The sequence below is a fragment of the Taudactylus pleione genome, unplaced genomic scaffold (genome assembly GCF_031769625.1).
Source record: "Taudactylus pleione unplaced genomic scaffold, aTauple2 ptg000456l, whole genome shotgun sequence".
Taxonomy (NCBI): Eukaryota; Metazoa; Chordata; class Amphibia; order Anura; family Myobatrachidae; genus Taudactylus; species Taudactylus pleione.
The window spans coordinates 349431-377130 of NW_028284858.1; the positions used below are offsets into that span (position 1 = coordinate 349431).

The 27700-nt window shown below is 43.0% G+C and overlaps 1 protein-coding gene across 1 annotated transcript in view; it reads left to right on the top strand.

Moving 5' to 3' along the window:
• Positions 1-2660: 2660 nt before the first annotated feature.
• The window catches only part of RNF213 (ring finger protein 213), a 282285-nt gene continuing 257245 nt past the window's right edge, over positions 2661-27700 (top strand). The window contains exons 1-4 of the mRNA XM_088448501.1: positions 2661-2726; positions 10217-10374; positions 19688-19851; positions 21126-22265. Of these exons, the coding sequence (XP_088304627.1) occupies positions 10269-10374; positions 19688-19851; positions 21126-22265 (1410 nt within the window). The 5' untranslated portion in view covers positions 2661-2726; positions 10217-10268. The remainder of the gene's footprint in view (positions 2727-10216; positions 10375-19687; positions 19852-21125; positions 22266-27700) is intronic.

Here is a 27700-nt window from a genome sequence, read left to right on the forward strand (position 1 = left end):
TTTACTTTTTGTCTGTCTTCCTCGATGTAAATAGCATTTTTCATGTTCTGCCCGACTCCGCAGTGCTGCTTTCGGACTGGTGCTACTGCAAGTTCTTCTGCTTGTACAATAGAGCATTGGTTCTCAAACTCAGTCCTCAGGACCTCACACAGATCACATTTTCCAGGTCACCCGGCAGGTGCACAAGTGTACTCGTTACTCACTGACACATTTAAAAAATCCACAGGTGGAGCTAATTATTTCACTTGTGATTCTATTAGGAGACCCGGAAAACATGCACTGTCCTAAGGACTAAAGGCCCCCATACATCAGCAATTGATTGCAGCAATTGTGCAATTTGCAATCGATTGTGTATAAAAATCTTTCCCTTTTTCAATCGATTGTGGCAATTCTGCAATTGATTGAAAAATGGAAAGATGTTTATACACAATCGATTGCAGATGTATGGGGGCCTTGAGTTTGAGAACCTTTGATACAGAGAAATCACTGAGCTGCATAGGGCACGGGCTTGTCATTATATATGGCGATTTGATGGGAGAAGGGTAAAAGCCGGAAACCATAGTCAGGGCCGGTTCTAAACATTGTGGAGCTCAGGGCGAAAGTTCACAGTTGCGCCCCCCCCCCCGCAAACAAAAATAAAATAAACTTTTTGCAGATGACGTTCCTATAGACATGCCCCTTATAGACATGCCCCCAGTAGTAAAGCCCCCCTATAGACATGTCCCCAGTAGTAATGCCCCTTATAGACATGCCCCCAGTAGTAATGCCCCCTTATAGACATGCCCTCAGTAGTAATGCCCCCTTATAGACATGCCCCCAGTAGTAATGCCCCTTATAGACATGCCCCCAGTAGTAATGCTCCCTTATAGACATGCCCCCAGTAGTAATGCCCCCTTATAGACATGCCCCCAGTAGTAATGCCCCCATGCCTCCCTTCTGAAAAATCAAAAATACAAACACAATACTTACCTTAGGCCCTGCGCCTGCTGCCGTCCGGTCCAACCACGGCTCCACCACGGATCTATGGGAGAGACGTCATGACGTCATGGGGGGGGTCTGACGCAGGTTTTTATTTTAATTATGGGATTTTTTTTTTTTTTTTACCTTCTGGGGACTCAGTGGCGCCCTCTAGGGGCGCCACTGTTAGCCCACCCCTAGAACCGCCACTGACCATAGTAAAAGTATTGGAAAAGCCAGAAACCATAGTAAACCGAAAATCATAAGCTGGATACAATAGTAAACTTATTGAAACATTTACTATGGTTTCCGACTTTTTCAATACATTTACTATGGTGTCTAGCTTTTTCTATGCATTTAGTATAAGTACCGGGTTTTTCAATTACACTTGACATGGCTTCTGGCTTTTTCAATGCATTTAATATGATTTTCAGCTTTTTCAATACACTTTACATGGTTTCCGTCTTTTACCCACAACCGATTTAATGGACAATGAATGATCTGGATATTATTAACCACACAAGCTGCAGTGACAGTAGAGTGAATAGAAGGTAACTGTATCCTAAACAGGAACACTGCACACGTGCTCTCTGACAGCGGAGTCACCGAGAAGGGCCAAACACAGGGACCTTATTATGATTAGGCTATGCCCATAGGTGGTAACTTCTGACCTGGAAATCATGGCAGTGCTGATTGCTTTGTGGTTACACAACCTGCCTTAATTTGAAGTGTAATACACAGAATCTACAGGTCTTAAGTTCCCAACTGGGAATATAACCCTAGAAAGGAACATGAGGCTGCTGCTCTTACACGATTTTAATGGCTGTGTTAACCTCAAATGCGCAGAATATGGACTTTTTTCTGTATTAAATACATACAGTAGTTAGCAAGCACGTATCGATCCGGGACTATCACATGATCAGCTCTATGTCATCCTGTTTGTTCCAGTTCCCAGCACCCCAAAATTAGTAGGCTAGGAACACTTGGGGCTTAATTCAGTTAGGAGGAGGAGGGGGGCTAGTTTCCTTTGCAACAGTGCAGAAACGCAGATTACCGCAGTGGGGGGACTCGCCCCCAAGTTGTGGATTTTTGCACACAGACCTATGGGGCTGCGAACAAAAATCCTCGAGTCTGGCAGTACCATAAGTGCAGCATATAGCTGCACTTACTTGTGGGCCGCGACTAAATGAATTGAGCCCTTTGTTTCCTAGCTCCATAGCTGAAAATAAAGTTAACCCAGGGGTCCCCAACCTCAGTCCTCAAGACACCCTAACAGTCCAGGTTTTGAGGCTATCCATGCTTGTACATAGATGGTATAATCAAACTGATGTACTAATTAAGTCACATGTGTTTAAGTATGGACATCCTGAAAACCTGGACTGTTAGGGTGCCTTGAGGACCGAGTCTGGGAACCACTGAGTTAACTAACTCTGCACAAATCCCAAACAAGGCTCATACAGCTGATTATTACAGCTAAAGGTTACTGCACTTGGCATTTACTGCATATCCAATGGCAGCAGCATATAACTAAAGTAGAATGTTGATTTGTAAAAGCCACTTTTAAATTGATTTTCTTAAGTTTTGATCAATGTGTTTTGGACTCTGTAGTACTCCTTTAATACAAGAGGATTCATATTGAGCAATATATTTACATACTCAGCGGTGATTGGCTGCAGAGGGTCACATGCTCTGCTGCTGACTGTGTGTGAAGACGGAAGCGCTGCTGAAGATGAGCTGCAGGCTGTGTGCTATGAACTGTACAGTGTTTGGTGGGTGCAATTGTTCATGTGCATTAGATGATGCATCATGTCTCCCCATCTGTCACAGCAGACATATCTGTGCTGCTGCCGGGAAATAACATGATTCTAGTCATGTGCAATAGTTTGTTTCGTTTCCTTTTGTGTAATATAATGTAGCTCCTGACTGTAAGGTGGAATGCAGTAAGGTTATTTCTCTGTATCATAAATCAGCATAGTTGTTGATTCTAGTTCAAAGTTCAGTCACATGATTAGCTGTGCCACTCCTGTGTACTTGAATATAAGTTGGTAGCTAGTGAGTACTGTGTTCATAATGAATTTTGTGGTTTACAGATGTAGCTTTGTCAGGGACTTGGGGGTCTGTTTACTAAGCCTTTAATGGAGAGAAAGTACCAGCCAATCAGCTCCTAACTGCCATGTCACAGGCTGTGTTTGAAAAATGACAGGCAGGGCCATTTGTAGGGGCTGAGGCTCCCAGTGTGAATAGACAAAATGCATGCACACCCCACAATAGTACAGAATGTTAAGAATGCGTGATCCCTGGCGGAAAGGTGGTGTGGTCTCACAATAAGGGGCGTGGTATCAAATGAAAAGACTACCTTATGACTAAATTACATTAACATAACCATAGGATTAGGGACAGCAAAATCAACTGCTGCTTTCTGGATTCCTGTTCTAAGGCACACCATCAGTCCTGTGCATCCCCACAGGAGAAAAAAACACATTACTCCCCCCCCCCACAGAATATACCACATTGCTCCCCCCCCAGAATATACCACATTGCTTTCCCCCCCCACAGAATATACCACATTGCTCCCCCCCACAGAATATACCACACTGCTCCTCCACAGAATATACCACATTGCTCCCCCCCACAGAATATACCACATTGCTCCCCCCCCACAGAATATACCACATTGTTCCCGCCCCCCACAGAATATATCACATTGTTCCCACCCACCACAGAATATACCATATTGCTCCCCCCCAGAATATACCACACTGCTCCCCCCCACAGAATATACCACACTGCTCCCCCCCACAGAATATACCACACTGCTCCCCTCCCACGGAATATACCACGCTGCTCCCCCCCACGGAATATACCACGCTGCTCCCCCCCACGGAATATACCACGCTGCTCCCCCCCACGGAATATACCACACTGCTCCCCCCCACGGAATATACCACACTGCTCCCCCCCCACGGAATATACCACACTGCTCCCCCCCACGGAATATACCACGCTGCTCCCCCCCACAGAATATATCACATTGCTCCCCCCCACAGAATATACCACATTGCTCCCCCCCCAGAATATACCACACTGCTCCCCCCCCACAGAATATACCACACTGCTCCCCCCCCACAGAATATACCACACTGCTCCTCCACAGAATATACCACATTGCTCCCCCCCACAGAATATACCACATTGCTCCCCCCCCACAGAATATACCACATTGTTCCCGCCCCCCACAGAATATATCACATTGTTCCCACCCACCACAGAATATACCATATTGCTCCCCCCCAGAATATACCACACTGCTCCCCCCCACAGAATATACCACACTGCTCCCCCCCACAGAATATACCACACTGCTCCCCTCCCACGGAATATACCACGCTGCTCCCCCCCACGGAATATACCACGCTGCTCCCCCCCACAGAATATACCACATTGCTCCCCCCACAGAATATACCACACTGCTCCCCCCCACAGAATATACCACACTGCTCCCCCCAGAATATACCACACTGCTCCCCCCTAGAATATACCACACTGCTCCCCCCCCCACAGAATATACCACACTGCCCCCCCCACAGAATATACCACACTGCTCCCCCCCCACAGAATATACCACACTGCTCCCCCCCACAACAAGTGTCGGGGTGCCGGTATCGGGATTCTGACAGCCGGGATCCAGACTGCCAGCATTCCATACCCTAACCCCTTTGTGTATTATACTGTAGGACAATGGTTCCTAAACGTTCTTGAATAACAGCGCCCTAGATTATCAGCATTTTTTCAAGGCACTCTTAGGACAAAAGTTTCTTATGGAGAAATTATGAAAAAAAATAATAATTCAATGAAGTAAATTGTGGTTACCTGTCATTATTAGGTTCATTTTGTGGTGGTGAACAGGGTTGCACTACTGCTTGTCCACTTTTTTATAATTTTCAGCTGCCAGCACTGGTTTTGCCTATCACATTGACCATATTTGTTCCTGGACCACCAACCCATGGCACCCCTGCATGTGCCACGGCACCCAGTTTGGCAACCACTGCTGAAGGACATTACCTGGGTTCTATCAGGATGACATAGTCTGCTTTCAGGTCTCGCCGTTCAGTAAAGCAGGTGTAGGTAAGGTGTGGCAGGGCATGCTGGGATGTGCAGTTCCACAGCAGCCGCACTTTGCCTACCCTTGCAGAGTGCCATTTTTTTTTCTTCATCTCATTATCACTTTACCTCCTTGAAATCTCCTTAAAGCCATAGTATTTATGGGTAATAATCACCTCAATGTGGCAGTTACTGGATGGGACATTATCAGGGGAGGGGTAAAACTAGGGATGACCATCGATGGTTACAACAATTGATGGTTATCCACCGATGGTTAATTGTTTTGCCATCGATGGCACAGCCCCCTAATGAGTTTTTATCTTTCCCCTGCCTCGTGCTGGGACACAAAGTATAGTTCTGCCCCCAGCGCTACTTGTGAAGCCCCGCCCTGAAATCTGTTTGACTCGCTGCCCAATAGAGCAGGGCTGACTAACAGAGTAGAGCTGACTATCAGTGGTCAATACCATTGATGGTTTAATGCAGATGGTTACACTCCATCGAGGTTAACCACCGTTGGTACCATCGATTGTAACCATCAATGGTTAACCCACTGATGGCTAGGTATAACAATATTGGGGGTGTGGACAATGAATAAAAATATGTTAGACAGACATATGTTGCAGACACAACTACCTGGGGGTAAATTTACTAAAGTGAGAGTTTTTAGAAGTAGAGATGTTGCCCATAGCAACCAATCAGATTCTAGATATTTTCTTGTAGAAGGTACTAGATAAATGTTAAGTAGAATCTGATTGGTTGCTATGTGCAACATCTCCATTTCTAAAAACTGTCACTTTAGTAAATATACTCCCCTGAGTATGCTCCTCGCCTGTTTAGACCGTTAGTGTAACATTTTCCCTATCGTGGGCACAATCGCACAAATAACATTTCTGAGGTTAGAATGCCTGCGGCAGAACACAAATCAGTGTCTTAGCGCCTCACCTCTTTTAATACCACATGCTAATTATTTTACAGGCTAATTAAGTAGGCTAGACACAACATGACATTCTGAGATATTATTAAAATTGTAATTGAGCTTTAGTTTTAATTTGTTGCATTAAATACCTTGTGGCTGATGCAGCGTGAGTACGCCAGCTGGAACATGCGTGAAATTGCACAACATATGCTCAGAAAAGTGGGTACACGCATAAGTGCCCTTGCATATTTGTGAAATTTACCATTTACCCCTGGATGAGGGCTTTCTAATGCAGTCTAAGTACAGTAAAGGTGTATTTGCACAATTATGGATCTATACAGACTCTGATAAATACAGCTTTTCCATGCATACGGGTGTATTTGTTGCGGGTCGTCAGGGGCAGTTGCAAATAAGGGATGATGATGGAGCCTTTTTAAATGTCAATTTCTTGTTTTTGATTAGGCTAGCTGACTGTCATATCTGCTAGTGCACTTAATCTATATAATAAAATTGACTGCTGATAAAAATGTTGTCTCGTTGGAATGTATTGACAGGTGGTATGACCTTTGGCTCCTTCCACCTGTGTAGAGTTTTACACGAGAGAGTGAGGGGCTGTGCTACATAGTTGCAGGAGAGAGATGAAGAGAAAGTGAGTAAAGACAGAAGAAAAAAATAAAATCTTGACGGAGCATTACAGCTTGTTTTTAATATTAAAAAAAGAAAGGAGAGACTCTGCACAGAACCATAAACTCATTAGTATGACCAACCATATGACATTACTAGGCTAATTATATCATTTATTATGGTTGGTGGTGCTCCCAAAGCCCAATATATGTTAAACAACAAAAAGAAAAAAATTAGGGCTAGTTGCTGGGGCACTCTTATTGAATAGTTGTATATGTAATAAGAATTAACTTTTATTGGTACTATATATCAAATAAAATAATGCGGTACCACGTAAATGAAGAATAATTAACAGATGATACAGACTAATCACCTGTTAAGACCAGATTTCATATAATGATGAAATCTGTTGGCGAAATATTTATGAATTCGCTTGGTGCAACTGACTCGCACGTCCCTCACGCAGTGTTTAATGCAACTTGTAGCGCGCGGAATTAACAAGTATGTCGTTACATACAGTCAGTGACCCTTTAGATATTTCCATTAACGAGCAGGTTAATTATATACTAATTATTTGGCAGCCACTAATTGCATAAAAGTATTTAGAAATGGTCAAGAGGTTCAGTTGTTCAGCCCAAACACTACAATGGGAAAGAAATGTGATCTATGTGAATTTGACCAAGGAATGATTGTTGGTACCAAATGGGTTGGTTTGTTGTAGTGATGAATGATGGGCAGTTTGTGTATTTGGCTGACAGTAGCTGACCGCTTACACAATCAGTAGACAGATGTTCTCTCTAATTTGAATAACTGGGGAGATGGTAGGGACATTCCATTTCAATAAATTGTGTACTGATTAGTTTTGTTGGATGATCGGAATTTACCTTAGAAAGTGTATTTCACTTTTGTTTAGTTAGAGCTGAACAGACATTAAGTTATTTTATATGTGTGTGTAGTATAAAATATCAACAGTGTCTACATAGACAGTCAATAGGTTGACAACAAATGGTCTACAGGGTCGAATGGTCGACAGTTAAAACCTAACCCGAAAAATCATGAACAACCACAACGTCATTTTCTGTATTGACCAATTGTGTGCTGACCTTTTGTCCCTGTCAACCATTTGTCCCTGTCGACATAAGTCACTATCGCCTATTTGTCCCTGTCAACCATTTGTCCCTGTCGACATAAGTCACTATCGCCTGTTGACATTTTGACCCAGTCAACCTATTGACTGTCTGTCTAGACACTGTAGATCTTCCTTCTGGATACCATTTTATATAATCTTCAAATATGCTCAAAATCTTTAATGCAGTTATCTAACAATACTTTGATTGTACATTACATGCTTTGTGATGTATGTTGTTTTCTGTTGTGCAGTTTTATATTTGAAAAGCATACTGTTAGTTGAATCAATCTAAGCCTGGCATGTATGTGTGTGAGCTTGTATGTGTAGGAATTTAGATATTAAAGCTCCAATGAATCTTGAATTGCTGGGAAGGACAAATTCTCTGTACAGCGGTGTGTAAATTGGTTGTAAATTATATATAACTAAACGATAACAACAATTAATTTAGATATAATTTTAAGTTGGTCTGAGAAGGGACATGTCTGTGTTTAGGAGTCATTTTATTTCCTTGAATGACCGCTTTGGCTTATGTCCCTTCTTAAATGAACTGTGGGACTAGGGCCTGAATCAGCAAGGATCGCAGTTGCTAATACGCAAGCAAATGACTGATTATTTTGCACTGCGCTTGCCTACGCATAACAGTGCGCGAACCAACCACTGTGATCGCAGACCCATCCCGTAGTGATTGACAGGAAGTGCCGTATGTGGGTGGTGACGGGGGGGGGGGGGGCGTGTTTAAATTATCCACTGCATAGCCATACGCAGCGTGAGGCCTCATAGCGTGTGTGGCTGTTAGCAATTTCTGAGTAAGGTCAGGGCTTGTGCAAGTGTGCGTATGGGTCCGATGGTGCTCAATTGTACCGATGGTTTTGCTATTCTGCTAAGTGTTACGGCTGTAAGAGGAGGTGGGCGTCCTTCTGTTAGGCTGTGATGGCAATGCAAATGCAATTATTGGCATATCACCGCTGATATTAGTAACTGAGTTGCGTGCATATTAGCAGAATTGCAATCCAGGCCCTTACCTCAGAGATGTACATAAACCATCAGGTTTGCGTACATCTCCCATAGTTGTCTGTGCACATGTGCAGATCTGTGTCTGCGACTGTCACAGTGCTCCCTAAGCCACAGCCATTTATGGGTGGAGAGGGCTGGCATTTTAGAAAACGGAGGCTTGTCGGACCGGTTTCCTGGGCGTGCTGATGCCAGTGGCTGCATCCTTCGCTGGATTTAGCAGTGTGCGTTCCCCGGTCATCCTGAGCAACCAGAGGGTAACTCAGATGACCGATGTTCACGCACATGATCTGATGCTGCATCTTTGGAAGCAGCAGCGAGGCGTCTATTTACACAAGACGTCTCATGCTGCATTAGCATATTATTGCACAGCTGCTGCAGCTACTGCACCCATCTCTGCATCAGGCCCTGTGTCATGTTTGTATAGTGGGTTACTTATGTGTTGTCCTGCATGGTCTGTGTTTAAGTGAAGTAGTATTTTATATGTTTTATTTTTCACTTTATATCAATTTCAGTATACGACCAATGCAGTTTTCATGCTGTATAGCATATGTGCCGACAATCTGGTTGCGCCCTCCGGGAGTGGCAGCCAGGTCGGCACAGTGAGGGGGGTGACGCATAATTAGGAGAGGAGTGTGGGGGGGACGGGACACACTACATGATTGCGTCATCGTAGCTCCGCCCCCACTAACTCAATGCTGATTTTCAGGAACCTCCCGGCCATTCCAGTAGAATAGGCAATTATGTGTGTTTGAATATAAATATATATATATACATCAATCACACATACATGATCGTGTCTCTGTGTCCCCCGCTATACAGTGCCGGTGGGTAGGTCTACAATGATGCGATTCAGTGTAAATCAAGCCATCAGCAGCCCGGATCGCCCATTTCACAGCAGCCCGCGGCGGATGTGGGCAGCAGCAGCAGCTCCGGATCGGGAGACTTGAATACTTTTCCGGGCAGCCGGAGCACCACCCCATGTATATATTTGTACATATGTGTGTAATGTAAATATATTTAATGTATATATGTGTGTGTATAATTAGTGTGTGTGTGTGTATATATATATATATATATATATATATATATATATATTTAGAAAATTATTCTGTCCTGTAATTTTTTATTTTGATTTGATTTTTGCCACAGCACTGAAACCTTGTAGAAATTGTGAGAACCACCACTGTGATGTTATGAGACTTCATGCAATGTGTGTATTTAGTAACAGTTATTTCAGCATTTTTTGTTTGAGTTCTAGTTTTATAAGGCAAGTATTCATTAGAAGGCTGCAATAGTCACAGCCAGTTACTTTATCAGGGGAGGGGATTGTCCTGTGTGGAAAGCTGTTAAAAGCTGTTGGAATTGGAAGAAATCCCCTGGATTAGTTTTTCTGTATAGTGAAAGTGAAAGTAATGTAACTCTAGATGACTCATCCTCTCTTATGACTTTATGACCATCTGAATCCTGTGCATTAGGTTGCTGAAGTGAGCACCAGTTTGGATGCTGGATGTTTCTCTACTGTAGAAAATGAGGTGTCCATCTTGCAAACACGAATCTCCAGTAGAACAAGCCAACTTCTGCATAAACTGCGGGTTTCGCCTAAATGCTCCACCACCCTGCACAGTACCTCAAGGTAAAGTGCACCTTTTATGTTTTTCCATTTTACTTCTCTGAGTTATGAGAAACATGTTTTATGTTGTTTTTACTCCTTTTTATTTATTTATTATTTATAGAATGTAAAATAGTCATTTTTTGAAGAGAATTTCACTGATTTCCCTGCCATCTGTACAATGTCGGTCTGGGGTGTAAAGGGCCCACCAAGGAATGAAGTGGTAGAAGCCCAAGCTTAATGAGTGTGGCCAGCCACCAAAGGGGTCCATCACAGAAGGACTTGGCCAACAATTAGACATGCAGAGAAGAACAGGGCCCCTCTATAAAAGAGGGACAGGGGTGTGTCAGGATCATCCACGTTGGCAGGAGGGCTGATCTTGGAGTAGTTTCCATAGAAACAAATCAAGCACCCAAATTCATCCATGATCCTGCTCTAACCCTAGAGGAGTGGATGAGGCCCTCAGGCAGTGGGGCCCACCGGGGATTTCCCCTGTACCGCTGTTGGCCAGTCTGACCCTGCATCTGCAGTTACCACCGATGTTTCTTAACTATAAATGGTCGACACTGAGGCAGATTATCCCTCAGTGCTGAAGGATAGAGGATCTCTCTGACTGACTCATTGTTTTTTCCTCATATATTGTTAAACTGGACATAAAAAAACCTTGGCTCAATCAGTGTCCACTACTCCCTCATCTGAGAATAGTATTTTTCAGAGGGAATGAGAAATCCTTCAGCCATACAGATGTGTCCACATACATCTATCCTCCCTGTGCTACAAGTCGCATTCCACATAACAGGTGAGTGCAATGTGACTCGGTAGTGCCGAGCGTCTTTTCGTGCGATTTTATTTTTTTTCCTCTTCAAATTCATTTTAATCGCACAGTATATGAATATGATGTATAAGTGGCTTCTGCTGATTAAAATGACATGCCTATATTCTGTGTGCGACTGCGGCTATATCTGCATGCAAAATGCTACGTTACAGTGGTCACAGCCGCTGACACTGTAACGTAGCATTTTAATCAGCAGAAGCTGCTTGTACGTCTTATTCGCATCGCTGTGCGATTAAGACACATTTGAAGGGAAAAAGTCACACGAAGAGACGTCAGCACTACTGAGTCACGCCACGGCATGGCGCTACTAGAAGTGCTTTTTAACGTGCAAGGAGGCTAGATGTATGTGTACACATCTATATAATACCTGATGAACAATTTACCTCAGTTCTGAGGTAAAACTCTAATCAGTCAGGTTTTTTTTTCCATATTACATATAATATGTTGGTATTAAAAATAAATAAAAATATGTATTTCTGGTCCTTCCCATAATGAATAGTCCTCAATTCCCTCTTTTGTGGTAGAGGGGGAGTCTGAGGCAGTAACTGGGACAGTGGTGTTTATAAAGTCACGTTGTGACGTAGGCGTTTTCTACCAGAGAAGGAGGATGGATTCTGTCACAGATCTATTTTTTCCTCTGTCTGTAGCAGACTCAAACATACTAAAAAAAACTTTGTAGAGGCTTGTCACTGTCATTGTCATCTTCAGGTATTCGTTGCGGGGGAAAATAATCCCTCAGACTCGGAGATAAAAATTTATTCTGATCATAAGATATTTTCTGAGGTAGGCTCATGTTCCAGACGTTCCCCCTTATAATAAATAAATCCTCACAGGGATGCCAGCTCAAGCCCAGACATAAAGTTCCCTGAAATGGCCTATAGGAAGCAAAAACATTTGGAAACCCATTCTCTAAAATACAGTAGGATGATGTGATTGTTGGTCAATCTCACTAAGGGCTCTATTTATTAACATTATTTTTACTAAAATAAAGTTAAAAAGGGTGTTTTCACACCTATTTCACATTATTTTAGTTTCACCTAAATTTACTAAAGGACAATTAGAGTAGAATTCGTAAAATTCTACTCCAAGCCTTAATTATCACATATGTTTAGTAAGCAGATCACATTTCCCATAATTGTAATGGGAATTGCAATCTGCCTGAGATTTACTAAAAGTAAATTGTGAAAAAATGCCAGGGGATGCCCTGTGATAATAACGTCACCTGGAGGTGGCGTTATTCAGGCTTTCCCCCGATTACCGGACTCCTGCTCTGCCGCGAGGGGGGGTCGCGGGGGTTAGCGGTGGACGGTCGGCGCATGCGCAGCACCTTTGTCACTGTGTTTTTCCCGAAAAATACAGTGATAAGGCTGCGGAGGGGGTTCGCAGGGACAGAGCTTTATCGCAAGCTCTGTCCCTGTAAGGGATTCTTAATAAATCCCTGTGATATTGCCTGTATTCGCAATGCGAATTTAGTAGAAAATATCACACTACAATCTGCATTTAAAATAAATGCGGATTGTAGCACATAGAGCCCTAACACTTTTTCTTCCTGATGATTCTCACACTACTGATGGGAATCCTAATACCAGATCGCAAGGGTGGCTGTACCTGCCAGGACACCTCCGCCTAAGGCTGGGTATACACTAGGTGACCCGCCAATGTGATGCCCGATGGTACGACGGTACGATATATCGAGCGGTCGGTACACACTGCACGATCCGATGTACAACCCCCAGATATATTGTTCACCAGCGCCTTTCACCTACCTGTGTCGGCAGCTGGGTCGCTCCATCGTGCGTACCCATTAGACGATATGCCTGTCCAATCCGGTATGTAACATTTCTACTTCAGGGTCCATAGGGATACCTTGGGGTATAGTCGATGATGGAGTCATACGGGCACCACACAGTTAAAAATCTTCTCCCAGGATGCACTGGGTGTCCCTATTATACCCCGCCCCATCTGCTGTATGTTCATGACTAGACGGAAAGCAAAAATGAATCTCTGGCCCTGATTCAGAGCCGGACGCTCTGACAGAGCGATCGCTCTGAATCAGGGCCGTCCCTCTTACTTTTTGGAGCGGCCTCCTGGCCGCTCGCATAGCTGTGGGTACCCACCCACAGCTATAGCGAGTGGCCAAAATGATGGTTGCGATGGTCAAGACCATCGCGACCATCGGGCTTGCGACGAGACCCTTGTGGTAGGGTCTTGTCTGCCGCAAGCCCTGGCGTGCTTTTGGCTCTATCAGAGCCAAAAGCACTCCCACTGACATCACTAGTGATGTCAGTGGGGCCGGCCCCAGACGGTAGGCGCCTCCGTCTGGGCAGCCACGCCCCTGGCACGCCCACCAAAGGGGACGTGCTGTCAATCACCATCGACCGCACGCCCCCTTTGGTGCGAGACCCATAACGACGGCTTGGCCGTCGTTATTCGGGTCTCGCGCATGCGCACGACGGAGCCGCCTCCGTCATGCGCATGCGCACTTGGCCAACATCGACCCGCTTGCGAGCGCTCAGCGCTTGCGAGCGGGTCTGAATCAGGCCCTCTGTTCCCTTGATAGACTTTCTCACTACATAACTCTCCCTTCTAAAGGGTCATACATTAACGATTTTACAAATTGCACAATAGCAAAATGACTCACTTGAGCAGACTTAACAGAACTAGTGCCTAATGGGTAAATTTACTAAGAGTCGTGTCTGGGCGAGATTAAACATGACCTGTTTTGCACGAACATGCTCGGGTTTGTCCAGAAAAAAGTAAATTTACCAAGAATCGTGTTTCACTAAATTGTGTTTTCCAATGATGTATGTGATTGTGTTTTCTCCCCTTGTTCCCTGTGTGTCTGACCACAGCCAAACACACCGGAACATGCAGCCTGCACACATCAGTGAGATGTACAGTATGCAGGCTGTATGTGTGTATAGTGTAAAATGTAAAGTGATAGATTAAAAAAAACTGTTCGGTCCCCCTCAAAAGCATAACCAGCCCTGGGCTCTGTGAGCCGGTCCTGGTTCATAAAATATGGGGATTAAAATGTGCATGGGTCTCCCATATTTAATGAACCAGCACCAGACTCTGTGAGCTGGTCCTGGTTCTAAAATTCGGGGGAAAAATGACGTGAGGTTCCCCCATATTTTTAAAATCAGCACTGGGCTACACTACCAGGGATGTAATGTCGCAGCCTTTGGACATGCTTGACAGGGTCCCATGACCAAAGCATTGTCACCCCCAAGATATATCTTCCAGATATATGGGTCATCTGCTGTGCTGCACTGCAGATCGGATATGTCTGTGAACGACGCCACTCACAGACGTACCTGCTGTACACACCCGGCGATGCTCTATGGATAGAACGGGCGACATATATATCACTGTGTACCCAGCTTTAGTCCATTAGCTTTTCTTACACTCACGTACAGGTGTGTACACATACATCTTTCCTCTGTGAACTACAAGTCACATTACAAATGACGCGTGAGCACTGTGTGACTCTGTAACACCCAGGGGTCTATTTACTAAGCAGTGTTAGGAGACAGAGTGAAAAGTGATAAGAAAGTGATAAGGTGCCAGCCAATCAGCTCCCACAGGCTGTGTTTGAAAATTGACAGTTGGGAGCTGATTGGCTGGCACCTTATCACTTTCTTATCACTTTTCACTCTGTCTCCTAACACTGCTTAGTAAATAGACCCCCCAGTGTCTTTGTGCAACTTTTCCCCTTTAAATGCATCTTAGTCACACACAGAATACAGGCAAGCCGCATATTTTAATCAGCAGAAGCTGCTTGTGTGTCCTATTAGCTCTACGAATAAGACACTGTAAGGGAAAAACGCACACGAAAAAGACTGAATTAGCTGTTTTTTAACGTGCAAGGAGGCTAGATGTATGTGGACACATCTGTAGGCCCTCCCAGAGACTAGAAAAGAACACAGACTGGCTACAGAGGACCCTACAAACTGAGAAGCCTCAATTTTCTCTATTACTTTACTTTCAAATCAGAGGTTTCTTTACAATAATGCTTTCTATCCTTATCAGTTACTGGGAAACAAAACCAATCCAGATGGGAAAGTCAGATCATATATATGTTATTTCTTTTCAGGGTTTGCCTTTCACACGGTTTACCAGTACTGTTTGCCTAAATAAACTATTCAGTGAGTTCAGACGAGGGTGGATATTATTCTGCTCGTCTTTCAACCATATACAATATTAACCCTGAGGTGATGTAGTCATTGGGATTGCTGCCAGTAAGCTTCCGAAAACCTGATTCATTCAGTAGTAGCCCCGCCCCCAGCTGCTATTGTGCGTGTGACCTGTGCACGACCTAGCCTGCTGGGCAGGTGCAGCCTCACTGTTATTGCTGGCAGGTTAGTGCCCAAGTCCATAGGATGTTGCTAGGTGGCCATCCTAATCCCTCTAACAAGCAAAGTTTGCAGATCAGGAGTTCCTGCAAACTCCAGTATCTTCTTACCTGTAAACTATTAAATGGTCTGTAACAATGACAGGTACATTTCTACTTCTACTACAAGTGATGCCATTGTCCGCCTCTAAAGCTGAGTACACACTTAACGGTATGTACCCAGCCGATGTTGTGAGCGGCAGATCCCGGCGGGAGTCCCGACATCAGCAAGTGCAATCACACTTGTTCTTGCCGGGAGCGCTGGCGAGAGGGCCATGCTGCATTCGGCAGCATGCCCCCTGCTGACAATATCGCCCGTCCGACGGGAGCGCGAATCGTCAGCGTCCGGCCAGATCGGACGACATATCGTCTAATCTGTACCCAGCTTAATGCTGGCTACACACAGTCAGATATATTGGGCAATCAGTTGAACGGCCGATATTTCGTGTGTGCGTCTGCCAGTGTGTGCCAGCGATATGTCTGTGGACGACGTCGGTCACAGACATGATGCCTATTATATGTGTGATATATTGGTGCATCAAGCTGTGTGTGCGGCCAGTCAACCGACCTCCTGTATACTTGCTGCAGGTGCCGCCGGAGAGAGTGGCGCGATGCGACCTCCGGCCAGATATATCTTTAGATGGCAGTGATGTTGTTCATGTGTATGAACAACCATCATCTCTTCAGATGTGTACCCAGGTTACAACATATAGGTTACAACACAGGGTCACTGTGCCAGTATTATTAATGAACACACCCCATGCTATATATACGGGCAGTGAGGGAGGGGACCATAAATAGCTCATTTAAACAATGCCTAAAATGACAAAGAGAGAGGGGCACAGTTTTGTAGTTGATTTTGTTCAATAATTGTATGATAATTACATTTCAGTTACACAGTTTCACGATTTTTATATGTCCTTTTTATGTACAGTATCTAGCACTCATTGGGGGCAATTCAATTCCAGGTACTGTTATATCACCTTGTCTTCACCCTGACTTCATTTGGTTTTCACCTTAACTTCACATATTTTTCTGTTCAATCCTATGGGGTGCAAGGTGAAGTGAAGGTGATGTAACATCACCTGGAATTGAATTGCCCCAATTCCTCTATTGACTGTTTGTGCTCATTAAAGCATGTGACATACACTATGCGCACACTATTTATTCCCTCCCACTATGGCGATGTACTCTCCTAATACAGGTATGTCCTCATACATCTAGTCTCCTTGCGTGTTAAACAACCCTTCTAGTCGCACCATGCCGTGATTTATTACTTATTGGTTTATTAAATATATTACTGAGTTAGTTCCTATGTATTCTGATGGCATTTGTGCCATATTGTTATTTATGAGCTTGAAAAATGACCCTAAGTTGTCACTTTGAAAAATATACTTTCAATTTTTTTAGAAGTCTTTTAAAGGCTGTTATGTGTTTTAAGAAGATAAACATTCATTTTCCTAAACTCTTTATACAATGCCCCTAATGGCATTAATGCGTACATTAATACACACAATCCATGGACGTGGACTGCACACATAGGCATAACTAGATCTGCAAAGGGTCAACACCAAAGGTGGTTTTAGCATTTTCAAAAACCTTTTTCTTCGGCCTCAACGAAGCCATGTCTGCGTTTTATTCTTGTGAATTAACTTTTTAATTTTATTTTATCATACATGTATCCAAAAGTTAGGGGCCAACAATTTTTTTTATAAAACACTGTTAAGCATGCTGATATTTTCTTTGTCATTGTTTTATGGTCAATATTCCCATAAGGATTATACCAACCTGGATGCAGCCATTACACCATAGGTGTGTGTATCAGAAAATGTGACTAGCTTATTCCCTGCTGAGAGCTTCCCTGCCTAACTGTACCTGGTTATTGTCATCTCAGTGATTTCAGACATAGCATTTAGCAATGTAATCAGATTTTAATGGCGACCAAAGGACATAATGCAGGTTTTCTCCAGTCGCCAGGTTGTAATGTATCTCCATCACTGAACGAAGGGCCTGATTCACAGCTGAACGCTATTCCAATGTTCACGAAGTTGAGTGATTAACGGTGGTCTGCGCATGCATGTGTCCCAGCCACGTTGCGCACGGGCTGCGAATGAATTGTTATCGCGTGCACTGTAGATGGTTACGGGGAGTTCCGGCCAAAAAACAGGCGTCAGGGCTCCATCCTGGGCATCTGCTAGCCAGCGACTGCGATCGCGCATGCACAGAACAAATCTAGCGCCTCAATTATAACAGCTATTGAGTAACCATATGGTGGGTACACACTGGGCGATTAAAGTGGACACTGAACGATAGCGATATCGTTATCGTTCAGCCGTCCACTTTATCGTCCATTTTTATCACAAAAACGATGAACGATAACGACGAAGAGCGTTCCCACGGGTCGTTCGTCATCATCGTTCATCGGGTAAACATGCAGGCCAACCTGACAATGTCGTCAGGTTGCTGCATGTTGGGGAATGGGGGAGGAGAGCCTGGCGTTGAATGATATCGTTAATGATATCAGTCAGCGGGTGTGCTCAATGTCATGAACGACATTGAGCACACCCTGCCGGGGACACACTAGACGATATCGCTCAGGGAGCATATCGTCTAGTGTGTACGCACCATGACTTATTCAAGCTGTCGATGTTTTGAAGCTCTGCGTACAATGCTGCATTTGTTCACGCAGTTGCGGGCAACCCCAAGGGCTCCGGTGGGCGTCTCAATACAAAATCTGCCGTCTCTTACGTTAGCATATATTAGCGACTGCGATCCATGTGTTATGTTCTGGGTTGTTTGTGGACCCGGGGTGGTAGCAGGAGCGATCACAGAAGCGGATTTGAATAAAAAACTAGGTTTTTTAATATGTACTTGAGTAGACATAAACTATGGCAGTAAATAAAAGTCCAGGAATATATAAATGTGCACAAGAGTTCTGTGGTGGGAGCAATGGGTTAATGTTCAAGTAGAAACAATTAGAGCTGCCCAGGTGTGCAGGTAGTGAGACTGAAAATAATCAACCAGGTATGCAGGTAGTGATGCAGGAAACTAATAGCCAGGTATGCAGGTAGTGAACTAAGGCAAATGAGCAGGATGTCAGCAAGCTCAGGCACTCAAGTATGGGCAAGGGTGATGGAGGAAGCGGGGTAGTCCAGCGGAAGCTAGGAGCTGACAGGCAGACTGGCAGACAGCGAATTCACAGGAACAGGATAAGCACAAAGAACTCCCTCTCAGCTAGGCTGAGATACACGTTGCACTGGCAATGCAAGGGAGCTCTGAACTCCCTTAAATCCCCAGTGCACAGCCGTGAATGGTCAGAGAGGAGCATGTGACACAACAGGATAGGGCAACTAGGTCACCTGACCGGAGACAAGATGGCGGTGCCCATGCCAGTACGGAACGGAAGCACCCCCAGGCCTAACCAGACCAGAGTGACAGTATGCCCCCACAGAACCACGCACAGCCAATGCTCTTCGCCAGGCACAACTGCCACTGCCAGACGCCCCTTGCCATAGTGTCCTCACAGGTATTAACCGTCGACTACCATGCCGAGAGACCCTGGTCGTGACACCATGGGAGTATGCAGTTGCGTATGCATTACCGTCCACCTCTGAATCAGGCCCTCAGGTACAATATTCATTTATGTGAAATTTATAAATGGGTGTTTTATAATGATCCCAGGCTCATCTTTGCCTACCGAGGGCAAAGAAAATGACATTATAAGTTTGTTAATGATTGAGAAACGGAAGAAAGAGTAGATTCTGCTGCAGCAGGATTGTCTTTTGTCTAAATAAAGTCAGTACAAAATACGAGGTAATGATTTCGTAGATCTCCCGGTAATATGCCAGCAATCTGCAGAGTTCAGTGAGCAACTTCTGCCTATTTTTGTTAGGTAACCAGGGCTGTTTTGTACCTCCCAACATTTGGGAGAAAAAAATGGACAATATAAACCCCACCAATCTTCTGTTTACTGTAACGATACCTGAGCAAGGTATGAAAGGCTAATATGTGGTCAAATGACACTGTATTATATATGATCAGTTTTGTTACAAGCATAAGAAATATATTGTTTACATTTATTAAATTGACATGTAATTATCACTTCACAGGGGATGGTAACCAAAATCCAACTTCTCTAATTGAGACTGAATTGGATCCTGGAAAAGAGCTGATTTCAGATGAAGCCAAAACAGCTGCCGGCAATGAAGAAGTGAAGACAGTGGATGAGCCACAGTCACTGAGAGTTGGCAGCCCGCCGACTAAGAAACGAAGGGTGGGTTTTCCATTCATTCATTTATTTATTTTTGTTTAACAAAGGAGGAATCCAGGCAAAAGTCAAAATCACAATTGGCAGGCCTAATTTCTGTATTCCCTCCCTGATGCTGCTACAGAGCCTGCAGTCCCTCCATGGTAGGATAGATCACATTGTGGCCAGTTCGGAGATGGGAGCAAAGCAAAAATAAAAGCAAGTAAAGGCCCCCATTCATCTGTGACGGAGTATTGGGACAATTCTCTGATTCCCAGACGCTGAGGTCAGGCCATTGGTTAAATCCAACATGTTGGATTTCCCTGATTTGCCGCCTGATGTACAGATGTGTCCTCATTTGCAGTTTGAGGAGTAAAGGCTGGAGGAGTTTTGGGGCGGGTCACATGTGGAGGCAGTAGAAGGAAGTATCGAAGTAGAACCGATAGCGATTAGGAACCAGCAAGTGCAATGTATTTCCACGTTAAACTGGCTGCGCCTATGCCAATGATCATGGCCAAATATACTAGTATCAGACCGCGAGTGCCCCTGATTAGGAATACTTTGTCTTTCTTGTTTTGTCCATGCCTACTTTTTTCCTGGGTGCACCTCCCTCAAGCAAACTATATAGTTAAAACTTGATTGCTGGGGAAGGATGATTTGTTTTGTCATAGCCTGTACAGATGTGTCCACATACAGTTTACTTCCTTGTGCGTTAAACAGCCCTTATAGTCGCGTCACACCGTGGAATGACTCTGTACCCCCGAGCATCTTTTTAGTGTAATGTTTTACTTTCAAATGCGCCTTATTTGCAAAGTGATACAAATAAGACGCACAAGCAGCTTCCACTGATTAAAATGATACGTGGCATGCCTATATTCTGCCTGCGATCGCGGCTGTATCTGCATGCGGCTCTGCCATTGCCACAACCAGTCCAGTCTGTAGAATTTGGGATTACAGTGTGGGTTGGGTACAGGATCCCGGTGGTCAGGATGCCGGCGGTCAGAATATTGACAGCGGCATCCTGTCGGTCAGAATCTCGACACGTGCAGGTAGGTACCCTAACCTTTTTCCCTAACCCACCTTTTCCACAACCAAATCCTAACCCTCCCCCCCCACAGCCTAACCATAACCCTCCCTCTAGTTCCCTACCTTAAACCTAACCCTAATACTTACCGTCGGGATATCCGCGGTTGGGCTTTTGGAGTCGGGATTCCGACCTTTGGCATCCGAATTACCGGGATGCGGACTACATCCATTACAGTTCTTCCCCTTTTATTGTTTGATATCTACTTATTTTACAGAAAAGAAACCGGAAGAAAAACAAAAAGGACACTAGCGCTGATCCTGACTCAGCCGCGTCCTCTATATCTCTTCCCTCGTCTTTGGAATGCAACAGTGTTGAGAGAGTTGAACATATCGAAGGTGAAAATGATTCTGAGCATACTGAGGAGTCTATTAGTGAAAATGCACCTTCTTCTTTACCAAAAGATATTTCCGCTGACAGGACACCGGCTGAATTTGGCTGTGGTGACTCAGTTGCCCAAGATTTTATCAAACAAACAGGAGAATTACAAGGCCTCGAAGGATCAAGAAAACACAAAGATGCTTTAATTTCCGAGGAGGAAATTGCAGAAGTGAAAGCTGTAACTGAAGAGCAAGAGTCCATAGACAAGGAAGGTTCTGGTAACTTGATGCAAAGTGATAAACATGAGACTACTAATACAGTTATTTCAGGAAATACCATTATCTTCAGTGAGCCAGAACAAAAGAAATGTGAGAATAGGCGAAACCAAAATGATGTATCTACAAAAGAAAATCCTGAAAGGGAAACTTCCAGCACTATTAATAAAGAAGATGACACAACAACAAAGAAACAAGACTCCGGAAATGAGGACAAGAACGTTGAAAAGGTTAGTGAGCAAAAAGCTGACTGTGAATTCAAAGCCAAGCTGCCAAATAAGAGCGGCATTTCTGACGACAGTATCAAAGACGAGAGCAGCAACGGAAGCAGACAAAATGCAAATGACCAGGAGACAGGACCTAAAACTTCTAGAAAAGGGACGATTGATGGAAATAAAACTGAAGCAAAGTCACAAAAGGAATATGAAAATGGAAATAACATAGAGGCACCTGGCATTGGCGGCGCCAATAACCGCAATATGGAGGACACTAACGTAAGCACTTCTGACCTTGCTTCAAGGAGCGAGAGCAAAAACCAGAAAAATAAACGGAATAATAATAAAACAACTGTAGATGATTCTAAAACTCAGACACAAAATAAAAAAGACTATGATAAGAAAACTGATGAAAGTGCTAAGAACAATCCCGCAACTTCCTCTGATAACTTGACCCAGGGAAACAGGAGCAAAAAGGAAAAAGATGAAAACCGCAATAAAGACAACAAAACACCACAAAACGAAAATTCTAACAAAAATTCTGAGGTAAAAATAAAACAGGTTATGTACATTCTGTTTGTTGTGTAATAATCTGTGAATGTGGTTCATTTACTATTATACCACTAAGGGCGGTGTGCTATTAGAAGCTGCAGTTTTCCGCAGCTAATGCCAGCACTTAACTGGGCTTTTGTGGCAGGCGAAACCAAAAACCTGATAAGTAAGCATTTTTCGGCGATCACTGCTGCGAAAGTACTTAGGATCTTATGTGTTTTCGAATGAGAAACGGTAATTTTTCACACGGAAACTACGGGCTTTAATTGTATAGCCCAATAATTACCATCTGGCTTTTATTGCGATAAAAGCCCGTTTTTTTGTGTGGCAGATTACCCCTGGTAATAGGGATACCTCCCTAAAATATCAAACCACTGTCACTTCTCATTTGTATATATAAGAGGGACTCTTAGGAGGCAATTCAGTTAGGTGCAAGTCGCGTTTCTGCATTGCACTTACATTGCGGCTTTTTGTTCGCTCCCATAGAGATATAGATTGTACAAAAATCTGTGATTTTGCTTTGATTCCAGAGATACTGTCAATGGCAATTATATGCAAACATCCCCTTACTGTTTATAGTAGAGACATTACAAGTTGTATTATTTCTTTGTGCTGTGTAAAAGTTATTTATTTGTAGCCTTGTATCTTAATATGGTCATAAAAAATAATTGACACAAATGCTTAGACATGCAAATGCTGCTTTATTTTTGTGACATCACGTGGCTGTTGTGCACAGCTAGTCCCATTTATACAGTCTTGTTCAGTTGCTCCAGCTCATGGGGAGAACTCTTTGGACATGGATGGATGGGTGCACTCTTTGTCAAATGCAGTCTAACTTTATTCTGTACACAGAAAAAGTGGGCGGGGCTTAATTACCACACAATAAGAGGTGTTCTTAAATTCTTTAATAGAATCTCATAAAAATATATGAAAATATATATCCAAAACACATTTAAACTCCTGGGAGTGGGGATATCAAGCATATAATTATAAAAAACACAAAGTAAGCAGTAAACAGTTCTCTTATAAATCTCAGCTGGAAAAAGTGTAGCTATCTTGATTCATCTGCATCACTTTTTGAGTAAACCTATCAAAAGGAACTTGATTTGATGGTATATACAATTCCTTACAATATGTAGGAAGTCCAATGTGCCTCCAACAAATGTAGCAATGTATAAAGGAAACAATGAGGCCCAATGAAACTACATGGCTTCCAGTAATCCACAATGAGCTTGAAATTTTTTTCTCAATGAGACATGTAGGTGTGGAGTATAGATCACTCAGTCCTCCACAGTACTCACTGTCCTCCTGTACATTAAGGCCACTCCTGCGGCTCTCACAATTTGCTGTCTCCGGAAATATAGTACTGCGTCCCGGCACAGTGGCCCGCTGTCCCTTTCCGTGAATACTCCAAACGCAGCCCTTCGAGTCTCTCACTCCCAGGAGGCTGCGCGGATCACATGGGGTATCGGCTGATGTAAATACTGGAGAAGCTTCGGTATCTGTATCCCAGGAGGTATGCAGCAGAGTGTTGATTACTGGACTCTATGTTTCTCAATTGGTCCTCCGTATCCTCTCTGTGTCCTCAACGCGTTTCTCCGCACACCGGCGGTGGCTTCCTCTTGAAGAAGCCGCCGGTGTGCGGAGAAACGCGTTGAGTATTTACTGTGATCGCTGCACACATCAGATTGCAATTCAAATATATACTGTTTATTCTACTAGACCTCTAGTGCTGTGACACTGAGAAATATAAAGGGTTACTCATTTAATTTAAACCAGCATTGCATATCATAATTGATGCAAATATATTTGCGCGTGTGGATCAACATGTGATGGTGACAAAGAGATTATTTATTTAAATTATCAACAACAGAGAAATATATATTGTCCTAACATCGATACAGATTAAACAGGTATTCACCTTTGGGTATTCACCTTTGTCGTTACCTTTGTGCTAAAAGTGCTTGTTTTTTAGTGTGTCAATAACACTTGTTATCATGCTCATTAAACAACAATTATATGTTATGGGCAGTGAGGCAATTGATAGATGGTACGGTAAGTTGTTATATTAATATGAATGGATTGCAAACTACATATAGAATGGTTACCGATAAACTGCAAGAAACTTTAATAAGTCCTCAAGAGCTATTTGTATTTTCGTAAGAGAGCAACCTCAATCATTGTGGAGAGATCTTAAACCTGGTATACACTAGACCAGTGGTTCTCAAATTTTGTCCTCAGGACCCCACACAGGTCACGTTTTCCAGGTCACCCAGCAGGTGCACAGGTGTATTCATTACTCACTGACAGATTTTAAAAGATCCACAGGTGGAGCTAATTATTTCACTTGTGAGTCTGTGAGGAGTCCTGGAAAACATGCACTGTTTGGGGTCCTGAGGACCGAGTTTGAGAACCTGTGCACTAGACAACTTGTAAACGATGCGATGGCAGTTTAGATTTCTCTTGAACTCCTGGACAAACAATATAGTGCATACACACTGTACAATGTTTCAAATGACTGAACGATATACAGTATCTTGCTTTGTTTGGTGGTCACATCGTTAACTATATAATGTAACCATATTGCCTAGTTGTCCAGTAGTGGGTACACACTGCATGATTTGCTGGAAAGTCGTTAACGAGATTGACAAATTGAGCTGAATGTAGGGAAGATGTGAAGATGCGATGGGTGCCGCAACGGGAGCGAGTATAGCGCGTACTCACTTGACTATTTGAGCGATTTGTCATTCCGATGTGTCGGAATCTGCCATATTGTTCAAAGAATCGTCTAGTGTGTAGGGTCCTTTAGACTCCCTGGAGTGTATGTGAACTTAATAGTATAGTTCTACTATAAAACTATATGAACTGCACAGTGGATATATTATCAATGTGAGAATTCTGTCAGTGGATACATTATATGTTACATTCTGGTTATATGTGGTATTCTTTGATAAATGTGAAATGGAGACTACTAGATTGTGAAAAAAATATAGGGATTAATAGACCCATACATACAGAAAATACACAGTAAATGAAAACTGTATTATTAGAGTTGAAATAAGAATTTATTAACTCATTATATATCGATATACAATAAAGTGAGAAAGAGATACATATATCTATATAATTAATCAATCAAAAAACCCACAGATAAAACCTATCTATATTAGGCACAAAAGTATGTAAAAAAACGATGTTTATTCATAATGCAGCTCCCAATTAGTATCCTGGAAATACTAACTAGCAATCAAAAAACCCAATATAAGTACAAATAAAGCACTTAGGGAGCGCTGTTAAGAATCATTGAATATTCATTTAATATGGTATAATTAAACATACATATAAATATATAACACTGTAATGAAAAAACACTTAATCAGGCTAAATAATTAAAATGAATATATAAAATGTCTTAAATGCAAATTAGTATCCACTTAAGCTACTGTGCTCCGTTAGGATAGAGATAATCCTCTTTGTATTGAAGTATAGATAAATCCCAGTATTTGAGCACTAGTACCAATATATGCGTACAAGTACTAGTATTATGCTCTGGGTATTTAATTGCAAATTAGTGTCCACTTTCTCTACAATAAAGACATTTTATATATTCTATGTATTTGTTTTAATTAGCCTGATAAAGTGTTTTTTTCAGTACAGTGTTATATATTTATATGTATGTTTAATTGTACCATATTAAATGAATATGCAATGATTCTTATCAGCACTCCCGAAGTGCTTTATTTGTACTTACATTGTTTTTTATTAACACAATGAATCATTAGTTTCTGGACCCGTATGGCACAGATTCTTTTTTTTAAACACGATTCTGTACTTTTTTCACATCTCCTATTCTTTTTAGTATTTCACTGACTACCTACAGTATTTTTACTTATTTCAATGTTAAAGATTAAAATTATATTTTATATATGTGCATCTACAAAAGACAGCCTTTTTCTGGTTAAATTGTAACTTCTTGGTGCTAGATATCACAGGATACCTCCAGAGGTCTTGTGGAGTCCATTCCTCAATGAGTCAGAGCTGCCCTGGTGGCACAAGGGGAACCTACACAATATTAGATAGGTGGTTATACTAGTAGGGCTATATAAATATAGATAGATATGATATGTACTGATATATGTATGTATATATATTACAGTGCATCTGGAAAGTATTCACAGCACTTCACTTTTTCCACATTTTGTTATGTTACAGCCTTATTCCAAAATGGAATAAATTCATTTTTGTCCTCAAAATTTTACACACAATACCCCATAAAAAGTTTTTTTTAGGTTTTTGCAAATTTAATAAAAAAAAAACTAACAAATCACATGTACATAATTATTCACAGCCTTTGCTCAATACTTTGATGCACCTTTGGCAGCAATTACAGTCTCAAGTCTTTTTGAATATGATGCCACAAGCTTGGCACACCTATTTTTGGGCAGTTTTGCCCATTCCTCTTTGCAGCACCTCTCAAGCTCCATCTGGTTGGATGGGAAGCGTAGGTATACAGCCATTTTCAGATCTCTCCAGAGATGTTCAATCAGATTCAAGTCTGGGCTCTGACTGGGCCACTCAAGGACTTTCACAGAGTTGTCCTGAAGTCACTCCTTTGATATCTTGGCTGTATGCTTAGGGTCGTTGTCCTGCTGAAAGATGAACCGTCGCCCCAGTCTGAGGTTAAGAGCGCTCTGGAGCAGTTTTTCATCCAGGATGTCTCTGTACATTGCTGCATTCATCTTTACCTCTATGATGACTAGTATCCCAGTTCCTGTAGCTGAAAAACATCCCCACAGCATGATGCTGCCACCACCATGCTTCACTGTAGGGATAGTATTAGCCTGGTGATGAGCGATGCCTGGTTTCCTGCAAACATAACGCCTGGCATTGACGCCAAAGAGTTCAATCTTTGTCTCATCAGACCAGAGAATTTTGTTTCTCATGGTCTGAGAGTCCTTCAGGTGCATTTTGGCAAACTCCAGACGGGCTGCCATGTAGTTTTTACTTAGGAGAGGCTTCTGTCTGGCCACTCTACCATACAGGCCTGATTGCTGGATTGCTGCAGAGATGGTTGTCCTTCTGGAAGGTGCTCCTCTCTCCACAGAGGAATGCTGTAGCTCTGACAGAGTGACCATCGGGTTCTTGGTCACCTCCCTGACTAGGGCCCTTCTCCCCCGATCCCTCAGTTTAGACGGCCCGCCAACTCTAGGAAGAGTCCTGGTGGTTCCGAACTTCTTCCATTTATGGATGATGGAGGCCACTGTGCTCATTGGGACCTTCAAACCAGCAGATATTTTTCTGTACCCTTCCCCAGATTTGTGCATTGAGACAATCCTGTCTTGGAGATCTACAGACAGTTCCTTGGACTTCATGCTTGGTTTATGCTCTGACATGCACTGTCAAGTGTGGGACCTTATATAGACAGATGT